Source organism: Gadus macrocephalus, chromosome 1, assembly GCF_031168955.1.
Source record: "Gadus macrocephalus chromosome 1, ASM3116895v1".
NCBI classification, from domain to species: domain Eukaryota; kingdom Metazoa; phylum Chordata; class Actinopteri; order Gadiformes; family Gadidae; genus Gadus; species Gadus macrocephalus.
Window position 1 is genome coordinate 21,510,029 of NC_082382.1, and position 19,853 is coordinate 21,529,881.

At 52.1% G+C, this 19,853-nt stretch overlaps 1 protein-coding gene across 1 annotated transcript; it reads left to right on the forward strand.

The window, feature by feature from the left end:
• The first annotated feature begins 486 nt into the window (after positions 1 to 486).
• Positions 487 to 19,853, forward strand: LOC132462934 (tensin-2-like). The gene is made up of 26 exons (XM_060058718.1): positions 487 to 553; positions 805 to 854; positions 1,255 to 1,438; positions 2,140 to 2,190; positions 2,639 to 2,761; positions 3,663 to 3,727; positions 3,948 to 4,031; positions 4,386 to 4,498; positions 4,647 to 4,707; positions 4,838 to 4,913; positions 5,622 to 5,751; positions 7,298 to 7,363; positions 7,800 to 7,916; positions 8,689 to 9,211; positions 10,111 to 11,111; positions 11,234 to 11,396; positions 12,061 to 12,889; positions 12,936 to 13,263; positions 13,575 to 13,706; positions 13,903 to 13,998; positions 14,507 to 14,584; positions 14,951 to 15,028; positions 15,432 to 15,600; positions 16,460 to 16,528; positions 16,883 to 16,912; positions 17,867 to 19,853. Exons 3-26 carry the CDS (start codon positions 1,277 to 1,279, stop codon positions 18,003 to 18,005), a joined length of 4,683 nt encoding a protein of 1,560 aa, XP_059914701.1. The 5' UTR covers positions 487 to 553; positions 805 to 854; positions 1,255 to 1,276; the 3' UTR covers positions 18,006 to 19,853.

Here is a 19,853-nt window from a genome sequence, read left to right on the forward strand (position 1 = left end):
ACCCTCTCCCTCTCCCTCGCCCTTCATCACCCTCTCCCTCTCCCTCGCCCTTCATCCACCTCTCCCTCTCCCTCTCCCTCGCCCTTCATCACCCTCTCCCTCTCCCTCGCCCTTCATCACCCTCTCCCTCACCCTCTCCCTCGCCCTTCATCACCCTCTCCCTCTCCCTCGCCCTTCATCACCCTCTCCCTCTCCCTCGCCCTTCATCACCCTCTCCCTCTCCCTCTCCCTCTCCCTCTCCCTCTCCCTCTCCCTCTCCCTCTCCCTCTCCCTCGCCCTTCATCACCCTCTCCCTCGCCCTTCATCACCCTCTCCTCCGCCATCATGACCCCTCCACCGACTACCTCTTCCCTCCATCCTCCGCCTCCCCCCCTCTTTCCCTCCCCCTCTCTCGCTCCCATCATCGCCCTTACCTCGCTAACACCCCTGGACACCGCACCTATCACTTCCTTCCATCCTCTCCCCCCCCCCCTCTCCCCCCCCCCCCTTCCCCCCCCCTCCGGGACCCCAGCAGAGAAGGGGGACGGCACCGTCTCGACACACCCAGCAACTGGTGAGAACACGTCACCTCCGCTCCCTTCCTCCTCCCCCCCCCCCCCCCCCCCCCCCCTCCCCCCTTTGCCTCCCCACGTCACCACCCACTGCCCTTTTTATCCCCCTAATAAACACCCCTAATCTCATGTGGACGGAAACCGGTCGATTTGTTGACTAATGACTATTCCGGATTTTGAATCCAAATGCTAAACAATGTTTAAAAAAACATGTGTCTGTACTTTAAACTGCGGTTTGCTTGTTTGTCCTCAGGGGTCGACCAAGTCGCTGAATTACACCAAACAGAGAAGCACCCTGCCCAGGTAGAGTACCCTGCATACACACACAGTCATTCCAAACACCCTGTCCGTTATGTTAAAGGTGTGCTACACCACCAGGGGTGAGTGTGATTAGCCGCTACAAGACGTTTTTGAAAATCGGCCTCTTCTGACACCACAAGTGGGCGTGTCCACCTAGATGTGTGCTGGATAGAGCAGTCTACCAGCCTGTGGACTGTAGCAAACGCTGCTCATCTTTCCGTCATACATCTAGGTGGACACGCCCACTTGTGATGTCAGAAGAGGCCAATTTTCAAAACGGCTTGTAACGGCCAGTCACACTCGCACCTGGTGGTGTAACATGTCACCTTTAATATCATCTGTTTCTCCATTGTTCGTTCCTTCACACAACCCCCTCTCCCTGGTGGTCTCCTCCCCCCCCCAGGAGCTTCAGTGTGGACCGGGTGATGGAGCGCGTGATGGAGCGCAACTACGACTTCGATCTGACCTACATCACCGAGCGCATCATCTCCGTATTCTTCCCTCCTCTGCTGGACGAGCAGCGGTACCGGGTCAACCTGAAGGAGGTCACCGCCATGCTGCGCTCCAAGCACCAGGACAAGTTCCTGGTGAGGGATTGGCGCCACACTCAGACCCACCAGACCCAGACCCCACCAGACGCAGACATAGACGTAGACCAAGAGCTGGACCAAGAGCTAGATCAAGAGCTAGACCTATAACAAACCAAGACCCAGACACATAACAAGAGCCAGACCCACACCCAGACACAGACCTAGATCCAGAGCCAGATCAAAACCCAGACCCAGAGACAGTCCAGAGTCAGACCGAGAGTCAGACCTAGACCCAGACCCAGTAGCAGATCAAGACCCAGAAGCAGATCCAGACCCCAAATCAGATCCAGATCCAGAAAAACAAATCCAGAGTCAAATCAGTGCCATGGATCTGTTGTTTTGTATTTGTAGAAAGGTTTTTGTTACAGCAGAAAAAAGTTTTGTTTTGTACACTTACAATTGTACACAATTACAAACGATGAATATAGGGAGAAGAGACGGTGAAATATGAGCTTTGCTCAAGATCGTTTACAATGAATAATTTGAGTCGACACATTTTCCTCCAAAACGACTTACACCGAGTTCAGATCAATGTCCTTGATACACAGCTTGGGGTGACAGCATCTGACTGCCTAGCTACTAAACTGTCCTGCCACTACATTGAATGAAGATTTAAATTGTACTACATATTGATACATGTACTATACTGCATTGATAGTACTGTATAAGAAGCTATATCACCTCTGTGTGTTTCCCAGCTCTTCAACCTGTCTGAAAAGCGACACGACATCAGCCGTCTGAACCCAAAGGTAACAGTCACTCTCTTCTCTTTTGTATTGCTCACTTTTATCATTTGGTGAGCAGAGCGTTCAGTTACAAACAACTAAATGTATTGATGTAATCCAACCTTACACCCACAACATCCAGCTACCTCCTCTTCCAGATGTGCACCCAAAAAATACCTCTAAATAAACCGATTTGAGTGACACATATAAAATACAGTTTTGACATATGTCACAACAAAAACCATTGCGCTTTATATTTTAAATATTTAGTATGTATTATTTGCACCAACATAAACATTCCGTGTACGGTCTTGCCCCCCGTGTGCTCATGACTCTGTAAAGCGCCCTTGAGTGTGAGAAAGGCGCAATATAAAATAAACATATTATTATTATTATTATTATTATGGTTGATCTACTGCAACCAACAGCACTAAATCTAAAACACTGCGGCTCCCATTCCCTGCACCAACAGGTCCATGACTTTGGCTGGCCTGACCTCCACGCACCCCCCCTGGACAAGATCTGTGCCATGTGCAAGGCCATGGAGACCTGGCTGACCTCCGACCCCCAGCACGTGGTGGTCCTGCACTGCAAGGTCAGAGGTCAATCGAGGGTCACGACCACCACCGGGGGGGGGGGGGGGATCTGGTGACTGCGAGGGAGGGCGTGCTTCAGAGAGACACAATGGTACCTTTGTAGACATTGTAGTAATTAGCTCGTGATTACATCACAACTACTACAACTACTACTATTCCGGCCCTACATAAGGGCTAGGGCTATACTGGCTATATGTTACTATCCACATCCAACCAATCAGCATCGTTCTGGGGACTCTTGGCCATGTTTATTCATCGTCACGGTAACAGGCAGTGCTGAGGTTCCCGGGAGTGTGTTCCCGGTGTCCCAGGGGGAAGCTGAAGGAATCTGCATGTGGAATGTTCTCTGGAATGTGACAGGAAGTAAAGAACACCCAGACTGTAGAAAAAAAGTACTCTGCAGGGAGCTTTTTAATTTGTTCTCATCATTTTTCCAGCTGTGTTTTAGCGGGAAAACTCCCTATCTCCCCTTTATCGCTCTCTTATCACCTCCCTCTCTCGCTATCTTTCCCTTCCTCTCGCTCCCGTTATCATGCTCTTGTTACCTCCTTCCCACTCTCTCCCACTTCTTCTGCCTCTCTCTCGATCTCTATATCTTTCTCTCTCTCTAACTACCATCTCCTCTCTCGCACTTCATTAGCCGCTCTCACTCTCTCCCCCCCCCCCCCCCCTCTCTCTAAACAACAGTTTGATAGACTCTAGCAGTTGTCTACTGTCTCCGGGGTCATTAGCCTCTGCCTTCATTCCTTTATCACAAAACCACATAGCTTCACCATACAAGAATGTGACTACCGAGTTATTTTGGGGACTTTATCATGTAACGGTAGCCTCATCCCTCTCCCTCCTCTCTCTGACTGTCTCTCTTGCTCTATGTCTCTTTGTCACTCTCTCTCTTAACAGGGCAACAAGGGTAAAACTGGTGTGATAATGGCTGCATACATGCACTACAGCAAGATATCTGCAGGGTAGGTCACTGTGTGTCTCGATGTTGTGAAGATGGAACAGATGAAAAAAAAGACAATCTCATATATATACATATCAAAAACATTGTGAAACCTATTCTGATAGTCTTAATGTCTGCATGGGTTTGTGTGTGTGTCTGTGTGCGTGCGTGCGTGTGTGTGTGTGTGTGTATGTGTGTGTGCGTCTGTGTGTCTATGTGTGTGTGTGTGTGTGTGTGAGCAGGGCGGACCAGGCGCTCAGTACCCTGGCCATGAGGAAGTTCTGTGAAGATAAGGTTTCTTCATCGCTTCAGCCGTCCCAGAACAGGTAGGGAGGAGTAGGAGTAGGAGGATACAGCGATACAGTGTGGATATAGTGTTTTCATTCATTACTCCATGCACCCACACACCCAGATTACAGATAAACTTGTTTTGGCCTTATGAACGCCATTCCTTTCCAACGCACAACCCATTCCATGCAGAGGAGGTGGAATTCATCTGCCCGCTTAAACTGCTGTTTTTCCCCGTGGAACCCAATCCGGGGCTGGGACCAATTAAAACATAACGATTATTCCCAATAACATCCCTCTCTCCACCCTCCTTGTTTGTCTTGCCCACCTCTCAATCTTTCCTTCTTTACCCCCTCTCTCTCTCTCTCTCTCTCTCTCTCTCTCTCTCTCAGGTATATCTATTACTTTGGGGGTCTGCTCTCTGGGGCGATCAAGATGAACAGCAGCCCCCTCTTCCTCCATCAGGTCCTCATCCCTTCCCTCCCCAACTTTCAGGGAGAACAAGGTGTGTGAGTCAGCGAGAGAGCGAGAGTGATAATGTATCTGTGTGTCCATGTGTGACTGTGTGTAGGTGTCAGAGTGTGTCCATGTGTGTATCTATTTAATTCAATTATCTTTGTATGCATCTTTCTCTCTCTCTTTCCATCTCTCAGGTTACTACCCGTTTGTGAAGATCTACCAGTCCATGCAGTTGGTCTACACCTCCGGCATATAGTGAGTCCAGAACCCACTCATAAACTCACAAGTACTCAGTATCACACATAGTACTGACTGGCCTTCTAGAATCTACATACAGGATTAAACGGAGATTGAAGTTTTGTGCGTGTGTGTGTGTCCACCACAGTGATCTGCAGGGCACCGGTGGAAGGCGTCTGTGTGTGACCGTGGACCCAGCTCTGCTGCTGAAAGGTGACATCATGGTGAGTGTTCTTCAAGCCTCACAGACCTTTAAAGGGCACACAGGGCCCCAGAGCCAGTTAAATGTAATTACTACTATGGTAAAGACCCAACGTTTGCCATACTTGCCTTAACGTACAATTTAGCAGACGCTTCCTATTCAGCGGCATAATTTACGCTGGGATCAGACTACACAATATCAGCCCGAGGAGGGTCCTTTCCCGTTTAGGGGAACATGGTCAACCGTTGCGTTGTGTCATCTGGGATGCGCTACGATGCCCTGGCATAAAGTCTGGTGTCTGGATTATTTTAGCATTGTCACATGGTCGGTCAACTCCCAGCACGTGTACAGGGATGTGGGTGAATACATACTGACCCCTCCTGCCCAATCCCAGGTGAACTTTAGGCCTGAGCGGGAAAACTTCACGTCCTAAAGATGGAGTTGCCTAATTTGACCATCGTTAAAGACACAAATATTGTGTAGTCTGATCCCAGCATTCTATTTTTACTATGAGATACATGTAAGGAGGAAGGGTTTATAGGGCACCCTGGGTTTTGAACCCATAACATTTCAGATATTATGTAAATATCATAAATTAGATACAATCCAACAGCTGCCAATCACAAACTGCCCCATATCTAAAAGTGCCTTCTTCAAAGTAACTTCACTTGCTCTGCTGCTTAGATTGCCGTTGACTCTCTTTCTCTCGTCCCTCTGCTGCCCCCTGCAGGTGAAGTGCTACCACAGGCGAGCCCAGACGGCCGACAGGGACACCGTGTTCCGGCTGCAGTTCCACACGTGCACCGTGCATGGAAGTCAGCTCTGGTTCGGCAAGAGCGAGCTGGATGAGGCGTGCACAGGTGAGGAGGAGGAGGAGGAGGAGGAGGAGGAGGAGGGAAATAAATGGGAACCGATGGATGAGAAAACAAATGATGGGGGATGGACTAGAGGGGGGAGGGGGGGTTGAGGAGTCATAGGGGGAGAAGTTGAAGGTGTGTGTGTGTGTGTGTGTGTGTGTGTGTGTGTGTGTGTGTGTGTGTGTGTGTGCATTCATAAATGGAATTACGATGATTGCCAGGGCAATCATAAAAAATATGCCATTAAACGTAAATGTGCACATAGTTTCATACAGGCTGGTGAGTGTTTGGACACGAACTAGGCAGTGCACAACCGGTAAGATATTTTTCCCTAACTGGCCTCCCAGTGACCAATCACAGAGAGACTCAGAGACTGAATTTACTTTCACGGTCTGGTAAAACTCAAAACACCGCCCCTCTGGGTCCGACCAGGGTTGGAATAATGCGCTCCACCTCCGCCCCACCCAGCCTTATAAAGCCAAGACAAGACTAACGACAATGATGTCAGCGAAGAAAAGCGAATGAACTGCCGTATTGAGTACCTTCCCCGGCGTTTTATAGGCTCTGCACGCACCAGTGCGTCTCACAACCAGTCAGGCGGGACGGGGGCCTTGTGCGGTGGCCCTGGTGGGAGTCAGGACCCATAACACGCGCCCCTGGGGGGTTTGGGGGCTCAATAAGGCCCTTGGTTTCACCCGTTCTGAATGGGCCCTTACTGCCCGTTCACGAATAAAAACCTCTTTAATAGTGGAAATGTAAATCACCGCGCTGGACTAATCGTCCTAATAGCGGCCGTTCTCTGGGAAGAGGGCCATGCAGGGGATGAATTCACACTATTGTAGCGTGTTAGAGCAAATAACGTTTTAGCACTGAGGTAAGAAGCTGGCCGCGTTTTTTTAATCCGTTAAACGGTTGTTTCTTAATCTCTGTATCGGACCAAATGATGTAGCAACTGCTCTCCGGGGAGATGTTGTCTTGTTTTTATACTTATGAGGGCTGCGTGTTTGTTGGAACAAAGTTTCCCTGGGGAGAAGCACGGAAAAAAACAAGGAAAGTCACAGTGCGTGCTGGATTATTGCCTGATTCCGAAATACACACGCTCATTGCCTCATTTCCTTCGCTTGGTTTCACCCTCTGTGTGAAGCGAGTGAGTAGTTAGTAGTTAAAGCGTACAGAGAAGCCACTGTACGGAGCTGCCCCTCCATGAGGCCAGAAGAGGTGAGGGGAATGTTCATTCACCTGTTGGAAACACCTATGGATGATTCATAAAGTACACAAGGTAGTAGAAGCGGCAACTGCGACACCAGGGCCAGGGTTTCCCTTTTTATAAATGGTACGGTATGAATCGTATGCTTGATATGTTTATACAAAGGAGGGAGTGAGTAGAATCCAATGTCACCCTATGCCAGGTTTTCAGTTGGCAGAGAAATGTAATGCTTACACTTTTCAACTGACTGCAATGAATACAAGTTCTAGGAAAAAATTAAGAGTTGTGTTGATATCTCTGGGACAGCATTTTAACGTATGCATGATTTGCTCTTCCCCTCAGACGAGAGGTTCCCATCAGATGCCACGGTGGAGTTCGTCTTCTCCTCTGGGCCGGAGAAGATCAAAGGTTGGTTCCCTTCTTTTTAGGCGCCTTACACTTTTTACTTAAAGTACATTTAAGTATATTGGATATAATTAAGGGGCTAATATTCCATAGTGCTTCTTGATTGAAACAGAGCACTGGTAAGAAAACAAAGCAAAGAGAACTAAAAGGCAAATAAAGTGACATGGATGGTGTAGTGGTGGTAGCTCAATGTCTACTGCAAAGAGCCAAACGTCGACCTGCTCCTGAATGATGTTTCTGAAGCCCCTTTAAGTCCCTGGATATCCTTCAAGCATCCGCTGAAAGACTCGATAGTCGATATAAGATTAGATAAGCGCCTGACCGCACTCCCCAACAAGCCTGGCTGTATCCACCACTCCCATTAAAACACTAATCCAACGCCAGCCGAGCCGTCGTTCCAAACAACACGTAGCAACACATGAACGCTTGTTCCCTGCAGGCCGAGAGATCCAGAAGAACGACCCGGCCGTCACCGTCGACTACAACACGGGCGACCCCGTGGTGCGCTGGGACTCCTACGAGAACTTCAACGAGCGCTTCCAGGACAGCCTGGAAGGTGAGCCCTAACCCTAACCCCGACCCTAACCCTCCGGGGACGAATGGGCGTCACCGGTCGTCACAACACAACACTCTTTTTTCCTCCGGTCGTCACAGCAAACACTCCCTCTCCTCTCGGCCCGGTCTGCTGACGCGCGTTGGATTCCCGGCCGCTCTGCATCGTGACTCAGAGTCGTTCAGCGCAGCGATCCTTCACACAAACATCTGGGGGTTAATCGGAGAATCACTAGCAGACGCCCGGGACGGGCCGTCGTGATTATGAAACACCCGGCCTGTGGACTTTACATTTTTTTAGGGCCAAGAGAACAAATATAATCGCTTAATCATTTTGAGTTATGTATTGTAGAAACGTTGACCTATTTGTAAGAATTTGATACCCTCTCTAGGGGCATTGTGCCGTCAGTCTGGTGAGTTGATGGAGCTGAGATCTCTTCCTTTATGAATAATCTAATCACACTGCAATGGTCTACTGGAGTGAACACCAGTTTTTCCGATGCAGCACATTATCTGAACACCACCAGCGTCGAAAATTCGCTGTTCAGTTCTTCTCTGTTCCGTTCTCTTCCCTGGTCCGTTCTCTTCTCTGTTCCGTTCTCTTCCCTGGTCCGTTCTCTTCCCTGTTCCGTTCTCCGTCTGTCCCGTTCTCCGTCTGTTCCGTTCTCCGTCTGTTCCGTTCTCCGTCTGTCCCGTTCTCCGTCTGTTCCGTCTCTTCCCTGCTCCGTCTCTTCCCTGCTCCATTCTTCCCTGACCTTTGACCCCCTGCCCCCCAGACATCGCCCACACGCGGGGGCCGGTGGACGGCAGCCTCTACGCCCAGATCAAGAAGCGCCGCTGCCCCAACTCCGGCTCGCTCAGCTCCACCAATGGCAGCAGCCCGGGGGGCGGGTTCGTCGACGAGCGACCCAATCACCCGCTCACGTCCGCCAGCTGCGACTCCTCCACCTTCTCCGCCCACTCCAACCAGTCGTCCATCCAGCAGGCCGACAAGCTCCGCCCCTCGCCGCCCACCCGGCAGGAGAGGGAGGAGCTCGACCGCATGCTCGGCGGCATCGAAGGGGGCGGGAGCCGCGACGGCGAGCGCGAGACCGCCATCCTGGACGACGGCGACTCGCTGCCCTCGGAGCCGTCGTCGGGGACGATGAGGCTGGGACGCTCGTGCTCCTGCAGGGCGGGGTACCGGTCCCAGCGCTGCGCCCAGCCCGGCTGCGACCGCACCCTCCTCATGCCCAACGGGTACTGCCTGGACCGGGCGCCGGGCACCAACGGGCACCACGGGGCCACGCCCTCCGCCAGGTGAGCCCCACTAGCTGCGTTTCCATCTAAAAAGGTGATGCGAATCTTTAGAAAGTTCGCAAAAAAGTATTTCGAATTAGGCACGTTTCCATCAAGTGGTTGGAGCGGAATCGGGTGATGACGTTACACGTTGATGTCGGCAGGGTTGCTATGGCCGGTCGTTATGCGGAAATCGGAAAGACTGTCAGTCCTGTGTGTTCAAAGTTCGCTACGTCACAGCTGTTTCGAAAAGTGTGTTTCCATCTCCCATTTTGCGAATTTACTCTCTTTCCCATTTCTCAAAAACCAACTCAAGCGAGCGGATAAACCTTTTTGCGAATTAGAGGATTTTTATGCGAATTTTGGTGTTTTCACTTCAAAGTTCGCATATAATCAGGGGGATGGAAACGCACCTAGTGTGGTGCTTAGTGCCGTGTTTACTGTTAACCTTAACTGTAAAAGGGAAGTCTGGCGCCCCCTGCTGGAGCTGCTGTCCCAACGACCCGACCCCGGTTTGGAGATGAGATGAGATGTACTGCAATGTGTTGGTAGAGGCACGGGCATCTTGCTCTAGGGTGCCGACAGATAAGGTTGAGGACATTGGGGTTTGAACCATGAACCTTTCAGCTACCTGGGTCCGGTCACTTTGGTTATAAGCTCTGCATTCTGGAACCAACTTCTGAGAATATCGAAGCTCTGCCTGAACACTCTTAAATCAGGGCTCAAAAGTGCTTTTTAATCAACTGGATGTCTGCACTGGTGTATTTACTGTTTGACCTTCTTATACGTTGATTTTACGATAGTCTTTTAATCCATTGTCTTTGATTGACATTTATCATTTGACCTTTGAACGGCGTTCGAGTCGTCGGGGCAGATCTGTTTAATTAATCCTGCCTCTTCCATCTTTACCCCCCCCCCAGCCCCAAGTCCGGCCTGCCCTCCCACCTGGACCTGTGCCAGCACTACAGCCCCCACCCCCACCAGCCCCTCCCCCCGCCCGACCTGGTGTGGGACCGCCACGCCGGCCAGACCCACTACCTGCACCGCCCCTGCTCCGACTCCAGCCCCCCCGGCCGCCACCTCTACCCCTACCCCCCCTCCGACCTGCACCCCCTCTCCGCCCCCGGGCGCCTGCTGTGCCGCGGCGACGACTACGGCAGCCCCTACCACCACCACCACCACCACCACCCGCCGCCGCCCGCCCACGTCTACCATCACCACGGCAACAAGGGCCCCGCCTACCCGGACCCCCTGCTGCTGGAGGGCGGCATGGCGCCCCCCGGCTGCCCGTGCCGGGACTGCGGCGTGCGCAGGGACGAGGAGGACGACGCCGCCGCCGCCGTCTACCACGGCATCCGCCTGGACCCCTGGGAGCGGGAGGCGGAGCTACAGCACCGAGGGGCGGAGCTTCCGCAGAGGGGCGGGGCTCCGGGGGAGCTGCACCACTGGGAGAACCGGGACTCGCAGCAGGGGGCGGGGCCGCGGCGGGCCAGAGAGCTGTCCCTGCACTGGGAGCGCGAGCGCGAGGCCCACCTGCAGTGGGAGCGCGAGTACTGGCACCGCCGCGCCACCGTGGCGTCCTTCGCGCCGCACGGGCGCCCGCACGACCTGCCGCCCGCCGCCGCCGCCGGCGCGTTCACCTTCGACCCCCTGCCGCCGGGCCACGCCGCCTACCCCGAGGCGTCGCGCTCCCACGCCCACTCCCACCTGGACCTCAAGTACAGCAGCGGCAGCAGCGGCTACCAGACGCCGCGCCAGGCCTGCCCCTACTCGCCCTACCAGCCCTCGCCCGCCGAGAGCCGCGGCTACGCCTCGGGCTACCAGTCCGAGTCCACCTCGCCGCTGCCCCCCGGCGGTCACCACGGCAACGGGGCCCCCGAGCACGGCCAGCCGCCGCCCGGCTCCGACGCCCACGTGACAGGTGAGAAGAGTCCGAGGACGGAGATCATAAATAAGACCCCCCCCCCCCCCCCTCCATGACCTCTGACCTATCCCCCCCCCCCTCCATGACCTCTGACCTATCCCCCCCCCCCCCTCCCCTAGATGCCCTGCGCAGCTCGGTCGAGAGCGTGGGCTGGAGGGACCACATCACCCAGGGCTCCTTCAAGAGGGTCCACCGGCCCGGGGCGGCCTGCTCCACCCCCTCGGACATGTCCGGACCCCCCACCCCCGTCCACACCAGCAGCCCCTTGTGCCCCCCGGAGAGGTAGGGTCCGCCGCGTCCCCGTCCCCCCCGTCCCCCCCCATATCATACCACCAGGTGTGAGTGGGATTAGCCGTTACGGCGTTTTGAAACTCTTCTGACATCACAAGTGGGCGTGTCCACCTAGATGTGTGACGGATGGATGAGCTACGTCTGCTACGGTCCGCTGGGTAGGCTGGCAGGCTGAATCCGTCCATCACGCAGCTAGAAGAGGCCTGTAGCGGCTAATCACACTCACACCCGGTGGGATGATAGGTCTCCTTTAAGCAGCGTAACGTAGATGTTGGATAGTACGACGAATTCTCACCTGGTCATCAAAGTCTGTTATAAAAACTTCCCAGACGTTCATTTGATGCTCTTTGCTAACGAATGTTTTCCATAACTGAGAGCAGTGGCGTAGCGATCAAACGTTGTGCGTCCCTTTTCTAATCCATTGATGTTTAACAAAGCCCGCCTGTCCGACGACGACCCCATACCTCACTGATTTGCCACATCTTGTATTGACACGCGATTGACGCAATGGAACATTGCTGAGGGCCTGACGGCAATGAATTTAAAAGTCCAAAGGCCTGTCAGGCCGTAGACAGATGTCCTGGACACACAGCGTCCTGCTGTCTGTCTGGTGTGATCCATGGATGACGTGACCCTGTTCTGTCCTTCTCTGCAGCGCCAGCTCAGGCCCCAGGGAGGAGGAGATCCGGACCACCGACATCCTCAACGGGGACTACGACCCCGCCCCCCCGTCCCACCCGGCCCCCGTGGCCCCGCCCCGCACCCACCTCCCGGACCCCTTCTCCTCGCCGCCGCCGCCGCCGCGCCCCAAGGACCAGTGCTCGCAGGTCGTCACGGCGACCGCCGCGGACCCGTCGGCGCCCGTCCCGACGCAGAACCACTGCGGCTCGGCGCCGCACGCCTCCCCGGACCACGAGCTGGACCCGCCCGCCGCCATCGCCGCCGCCGCCGCCGCGCCCGTACCGGTGAACCACGTCACCCCGGCCCTCTCCGACCCGGCCCCCCCAACCCAGGGGCCCGCCTCGAGCGACCCGTCCATGGAGTCGGCCCCCCAGACCCCCAGCCCCGCCCGGGACCCCAAAGCTCAGCACGTGGTCACCCAGGCGACGGTCCACCCCGAGAGCCCCACCCGGGTCAACGGGACCCCCAACGGGACCCCCAACGGGACCCCCAACGGGACCCCCAACGTCCAGGACGCGCCCACACCCAACGCCGTTTCCACGGCGCCCGCGCCCGAGTCCCCCGCCCGGGGGTCCGGCTCCTCCCCTCAGCCCGCCTCCAGCAGCACCGACACCTCCCCTCTGTCCGACTCCCCGGTCCCCGGCTTCGCCACCCTGGGCAGGAGGCTGATGCTGAGCGGCTCGGACCCCCATCAGCCCCCCCACCAGCCCCCCACGACGAACCACCACGGGGCCAGCAACGGCCAGCAGCACCACTACCACCCCGGGGGGGGGGGGGGCCCTCGCCCCGGGGCCCGCCGACAGGTCCCCGCCGGCGCACGCCGGCTACCCGGCTAGCCTCTACGCCCAGCCCCAGCCGGGGGGCGCCCCCCACTGCTACGCCACCCTCTCCCACCCCCAGCCCCCGCTGCCGGAGAAACGCCGGCACCCCAGCCAGCCCGGGTCCCCCGAGGGCGACGGGCCGGCGGGCACCCTGGGGCGACTCTCCTGCGCCTCCTCCGTCGCCCCCCAGCAGCAGCAGCAGCACCACGTCACCTTCTCCCCCACCGTGGGCGAGCTGGCGCCCTCTGGTGGCCAGACCGAGGCGGTGGAGCCCGAGAGCCCCACCAGAGTGAGCGTCAAGTTCGTCCAGGACAGCTCGAGGTTCTGGTACAAGCCGTCCATCTCCAGAGAACAAGGTGCTGCAACGGTTTATTTTATTTAAAACAATGAGATATTATTTATTATATGAGATTGAACACGGGGGTAGAACGGCGGCCTAGATAGTAGGCATGACCATGATGATATTGTATCATATTGCATGTGGATAATTCACTTCTATTTCCCTTTCAAATGGATGTTTATGCATCGGAGTTCACCTCATGTTGCTTTGTACAAAGGCACCTGTTAAGTTACTGAACAGCTAAATATGAGTCACACGAGTCAAGGACAAATGACCTGTCCTTCAACCCTCCCTGACGTCGAGTGTGGTGATTTATTTCTGCCGTAGCGATCGCGGCCCTGAAGGAGAGAGAGCCAGGGGCCTTCCTCATAAGGGACAGCAACTCGTTCCAGGGGGCCTATGGGCTGGCCCTCAAGGTGGCCACGCCCCCTGCCAACATATCCAATCACAGCAGCAAAGGTAGGAGGTCACTCCAAACACGTTTACTACGACGAGAACTACACTCTTCTTTAATTTGGATTATTTCTTCTGTTTCACTGTCTAACCACAAACGACACTACATTCATTCATCTAGCGTCTTACAGTTTTGGTTTTCGGTTCAAAACGTAGCGTTGCCGTGTTGCCCCTGGTAACCACTACTTCCTGTGCGTCACAGTGGTGGACCCCCAGGAGCAGCTGGTCAGACACTTCCTGATCGAGACGGGGTCGCGCGGGGTCAAGATCAAGGGCTGCCAGAACGAGCCCTACTTCGGTAGGCCCCCCCCCCTCGCCTGCCGAGCTCTGAGCCTTTGAATAGATCGTGTACTAGTGACTACAGGGCGCTCGACCTCCAGCTCAGAGGGTCCGGGTGGGTCAGCCTGGTCGTAGGAGACCTTCGGCAAGACGCCTGAACCCTGAACCGGCTCTTTAACGTGCCTCAACACATTGTAGGTCACTTTGGGTCCAATACTACGCTAAATATTAAAAGGCGACATATTATAACACCAGGTGTGAGAGTGTGACGAGCCGTTTTGGAAATCTGCCTCATCTGACATCACAAGTGGGCGTGTCCACCTAGATGTGTGCACCTGGTGGCATAATATGTCACCTTTAAATTTGCACCGGTAAATAGTTTGATATACCGTCTGTCTGACTCACAACCACAACAACCCTTTACAGTTAAAGCACCCTGGCAGTTTAAACACCCTGCTCCACCCACAAAGAGTGAGTGGCGCGCTGCTGTGATCCGACTGTCTGACGTCGTGCTGTCGCCCCCACAGGGAGCCTCTCTGCGCTGGTCTACCAGCACTCCATCACCCCCATCTCTCTGCCCTGCACCCTGAGGATCCCCGACAAAGGTCTGCTTCCTCTCCCCCCCCCCCCCCCCCCCGTACCGGGTTCAGTGGGGTACTGCACTGATCCGTTCAACCGACGATATCACCAGGGGAAAAGCCAAGGGAACAAAACCCCAAATCCGTTGATCAACATTTGCTGCTAGTTTTTGGGCATATTTGTTCTACAAACCACAGAATAAGTTCTTTGCTAAACGTTATCGACAAAATGGGAACTGAAATAGGTGAATGTCGTTCCCGAAGCAGAAAATGTAGGAGGATTAAGCTGGAATTATGTAGTCTCTATAATAGTAATAACTATAAAAGCGACTATAGTATCCGCGCAGGAGGTGTAAATGTGTGATTGTGTGTCCCCCCCCCCCCCCCTGTCAGAGCTGATAGGAGCGGGCCAGGAGGTGCACCCCCCCAGTAACATGAGCAGCGCCGCCGACCTGCTGAAACAGGGAGCAGGTGAGCGGCTCGCACCCAGAACAGACCCCAGATCAGAGCTACACTGGCTCAAACTGGTCTTATTGCCAAGGGATCCTCATCTCTCAGGCTGACCCTAGATCAGGCCTATTCTATATCGGAAAGTACAGGATACTTTTTCAGCAGTTTGCAGGTGATGGAGAATGCACGTCCTTGGTTAATGTGCTAACAATATATAAAAAGTACTTGTGCTACTTCTAAAGCTCATCATAATATCACTATGAATACAGATGTATATGTAAAACAAATTAGTTCTATTAAATCCTTCCAGGCAGAGAATTACATAGTGTGGTTTAAGATTCAGGCACCAGGAACTATTGCCCTCATCCGATTGGTCGTCAGAGTTCCCGACCGCCCCTCGCTCTCTCTTTCCCCCCTCCTGCAGCCTGTAACGTGTTGTACCTGAACTCCGTGGAGACCGAGTCGCTGACGGGGCCCCAGGCCATCGCCAAGGCAACGGACGCCACCATGGGCCGGAGCCCGCGCCCGGCCGCCACCGTGGTCCAGTTCAAGGTGACGGCCCAGGGGATCACCCTGACGGACAGCCAGCGCAGGTACGGACAACACAACCGCCGCCGCTAGCTTCCCTCTGTTCAAATGCTGCTCAGCTTTGTTTAAAGCACGAGCAGATGCAAGATTTGTGATTTGTGAAGAACACTCCTCCCCACCTACGCTCTGAAAGCCCCGCCCACCCAGGGAAAGCCAGGCTCGCGTTTAAAACGTAGGCCCAATCCCATTTCTACCCCTTACCCCTTCCCCTTACCCTTACCCCTCCCCCCCTTCCCCTTACCCCTTCAAAACAAGGGGGAGGGGTAAGGGGAAGGGGTAAGGGGTAGAAATGGGATTGGGCCTTAAGGGGGACATATTGTACCACCAGGTGTGAGTGTGATTAGCCGTTACAAGCCGTTTTAATAATCGGCCTCTTCTGACATCACAAGTGTCCACCTAGATGTAGGACGCCCACATGTGATGTCAGAAGAGCCATATTTTCAAAACGGCTTATAATAGTGGTATATATATATATATATATATATATATATATACACACACACACACATTATACCTGGTGGTATAACATGTCACCTTTAACATGCGATTAATATACACTGCTGCAGAGTCAAAGTGGTTAAACTACAAACACAAATTATATAATTTGAGAAGAGAAGATATATATTTCATGTATATTCGATGATTCTTCATATTCAGACTAGACTATGATAGCTTTGACTGCCATTCAAATAGTCACCTTGGGATGTATGAGGTCTCGTCATCTCGAGTGACCGGTAGAGATTATGTAGGTCACGTAGGTTAATCAGAGGCCACAGCAGCAACACTCACGTGACTGACTCTCCTGATTGATTGCTAATGCCTGGTGACCCATCACCCCCCCTGCTCTCTGTGTTCCACTTACAGGCTGTTCTTCAGACGACACTACCCGGTCACCAGCGTGACGTACAGCAGCATCGACCCAAAGGACAGGAGGTGGGCCCCACAAGACACCAAACCCCCTTGTTTAGACCAGACAAACCCGCCTTGTCCCCGTCTAGAAACCACCGCGGCCACAATTACAAATCATGGCAGTCATCGCATTCTTTCACTGCGTCCGCCGTGACCGTGAGACAGAGCTGTGAGCTGTGACACGTTGCATGGACACGTGTCAACCTTTCTGTCATGTGTGCATAAGCATGTTTGTTTCTGTGCGCGCACCACACATGCATGGGGAACGACGCCGTTTGTGACATCTGTTCTTCGGCTGTTGTATGTGAGCTTATGCCTTGCAATTAGTGTACGTCTTAGCTAGAGCTCTCTCTCTGTCTCCCTCTCTCTCTGATCTAGGTGGGCTAACTCAGACAACAAATCTGTCCAGTAAGTACTCTGTGTGTGTGTGTGCGTGTGTGCGTGTGTGAGATAGTGAATGAATGTGTTGTTGACAATGAATGAGTAAGCTGTGTGTGTGTGTGTGTGTGTGTGTGTGTGTGTGTGTGTGTGTGTGTGTGTGTGTGTGTGTGTGTGTGTGTGTGTGTGTGTGTGTGTGTGTGTGTGTGTGCGCGACTGAAAGTATGCAAGTGAATGACTGAACTAGTGTGAAATAAGTTTGACCAGACGTCAGATTTCCTTTCTGGAGTAGAGGCTCTGCTCCAATCCACTGCTACCACCTCTAGTTAGTCCTCAAGTGGTTAACTAGTATCTAGTCAACTCTATGTTGTTGCAGAACTGCCTGTGGCTGTTTATTGGATTGTGTTAAGGAATGTTGCATGGTCGTCGATACTGTCTGAGCCTCGGCCAAAACAAACAAACATGACTTACTAATACTTCCACAGCACTGCACACATCAACACAGGAGGAAAACTCAGGAACAGATTTTATTCACCAGCTTAATCATGTGTATCCCTTTTCCATATCTCTCGTCTTATTAAATTCAACTCTTATTGTCCCCTTCCCTCTCAAACACCCTCCCTCCTCCATTTTCCCCTACCTTCTCGACCATCCCATGTCTTCTCTCTCTCCCTCTCTCTCTCCCTCCCTCTTGCTCCTTACTTTCCCTATGTTCCACCATCTCTCTCTCTCTCTCTCTCTCTCTCTCTCTCTCTCTCTCTCTCTCTCTCTCTCTCTCTCTCTCTCTCTCTCTCTCTCTCTCTCTCTCTCTCTCTCTCTCTCTCTCTCTCTCTCTCTCTCTCTCTCTCTCTCTCTCTCTCTCTCTCCCTCCCTCTTGCTCCTTACTTTCCCTATGTTCCACCATCTCTCTCTCTCTCTCTCTCTCTCTCTCTCTCTCTCTCTCTCTCTCTCTCTCTTCCCCCCCCCCCCCCCTCCCTCTCCCAGGGTGTTTGGCTTCGTGGCCCGTAAGCCCGGCAGCGTGGCGGAGAACGTCTGCCACCTGTTCGCTGAGCTGGACCCCGAGCAGCCCGCCTCCGCCATCATCAACTTCATCAACAAGGTCATGCTGTCGCAGTGCCGGTAGAGCGACACAGAGAGCGACAGAGAGAAGAAGACTCAGAGGGCTGACCTCGGATCAGGATTATAAGCGATCGCATAAAGCAATATAGGGTTGGGTCATCACTGTTGGTTTGTGTTGTTTCAATGGTGGGTGAATGTCACCCGTGAGGGAAACTAGGAGCCTTCAGTTCCATCCCTCCTTGTATCTGTACAGAGAGCTTCATCTGCACTGACCCGCCACCAATCCACCTGAACACCTCTTATTTCAATGTTCACAGGTATCCATGGTACCCGTCCAAAGCCAGTAGTCATACAACGATCTAACCAAAAGGCAAAAAAAAAACCTTAAACATCAATAATCTCAATCCTTTTATAATCAGCCGTTACGTTAATTCAGTATTTTAACCAAATATGTCTACCGTGTTAGAAGTTGAATAAGCAATCATTTGCGAATTTTTCGACATCTATCGGAAACCAACACGAATTTCGACAACATCCGAAAAATGTGTGACTGCTTATTCACCTTGTTGCATTCCATCCTGAATAGTTTCAGAACTAGGTCTGTAAGCAAGACCATGTAAGTGCTTTCAAGCAGAAGGAAGGTGTCCATAAACAGCTCTTTAAACTATCGTCAAAGTATTATTGTGGGATTTGGGTTGAAGCAACGATAATCTTGCTGATTACGTTTTATATAGAACTTGTGGATTCTATAACAAGTTGTTGCACTGTCAGGGGCAAGCATATTCCCCATAGGGCTCAGAAATTGACAGACATAACTGCCTTTATAAATATGTAAGATGTTTATATCAGTGTTGTAACTAAATGCATTATTTTGCTTTGCCTTTGCAAATAAGTGACCAAAGAACATTTCTGTCTGTATATTGTTTAGTGAATATATATCAAGACCTACGTAAGGCTAGCAGAATGATGTACAGCTTAAGTGATCACGTTTATTTCAGCCATGAATGACAATCAATATTTTTGTATTCAAATAAATTGTTATTAGTGGGGTAAGAGACATAACGGTCTTAATGAAAGATAACCTGAATGTAATGTACGTAACGTCAACAGTGAGGGATTGTGAGGTATTGACTGGTGGAAGGAAGGTATTGAAAGTAAGGTTAGCAGACTAGCTGCTATAGCTAACCAATAGAAACCAAGGCGTTGCTATGTGTCCCTGCAGGTTTTAAAAGTAATGTGTTCAAAATGGAAAACAATGGAAAGACGCCAAGAGAAGAGAGTATTTCTTTTTTTTACAGGGCCGTTGGTCTATCATTCGATTATGCACACATTGACTGTTGACTCATCCGTATCAGTTATTTTGACCAATTTTGATTCAAGGGCCTAATTCTTGCCACATAAGATATTTACTTCAGTATATAAAACAGTTAATAATGATGTCAAAAGTATTTTTTTACTCCCGTAACAGTGTGAGGTTATCGAGTATTAATTGTATCCAAAGCTGACATGTTGGGCAAAGTCAAGATAGACACATACAACTCTCCCACTGATGTAAAATAGTGGCCTGAAGACCATTAAACATAACCAACGATAGAGCACTCTATTATTAATAATAGGCTTTATATATATTTTTGTATTTTCGCCTCATGTATTTGTACTTTGCATTTAGTGTGCTGCCATGTTTCATAATTCACCAAAAACACTACTTGTATGACAACTATAAAAGTATATATAGTGGTCTTTTTCTCGTTGATCTGTTTTTATGTAGTAATATATTTTCCCATGTGCATCTATACGACAATACAAGAGAAGGAGGAAAATAAAACAAGCTTGTTTAAATAGCAAAATATGAAACATTATTGTATATGCACACAAATTAAGAATATAATAAAACGTTCTGGTACCAAATGTA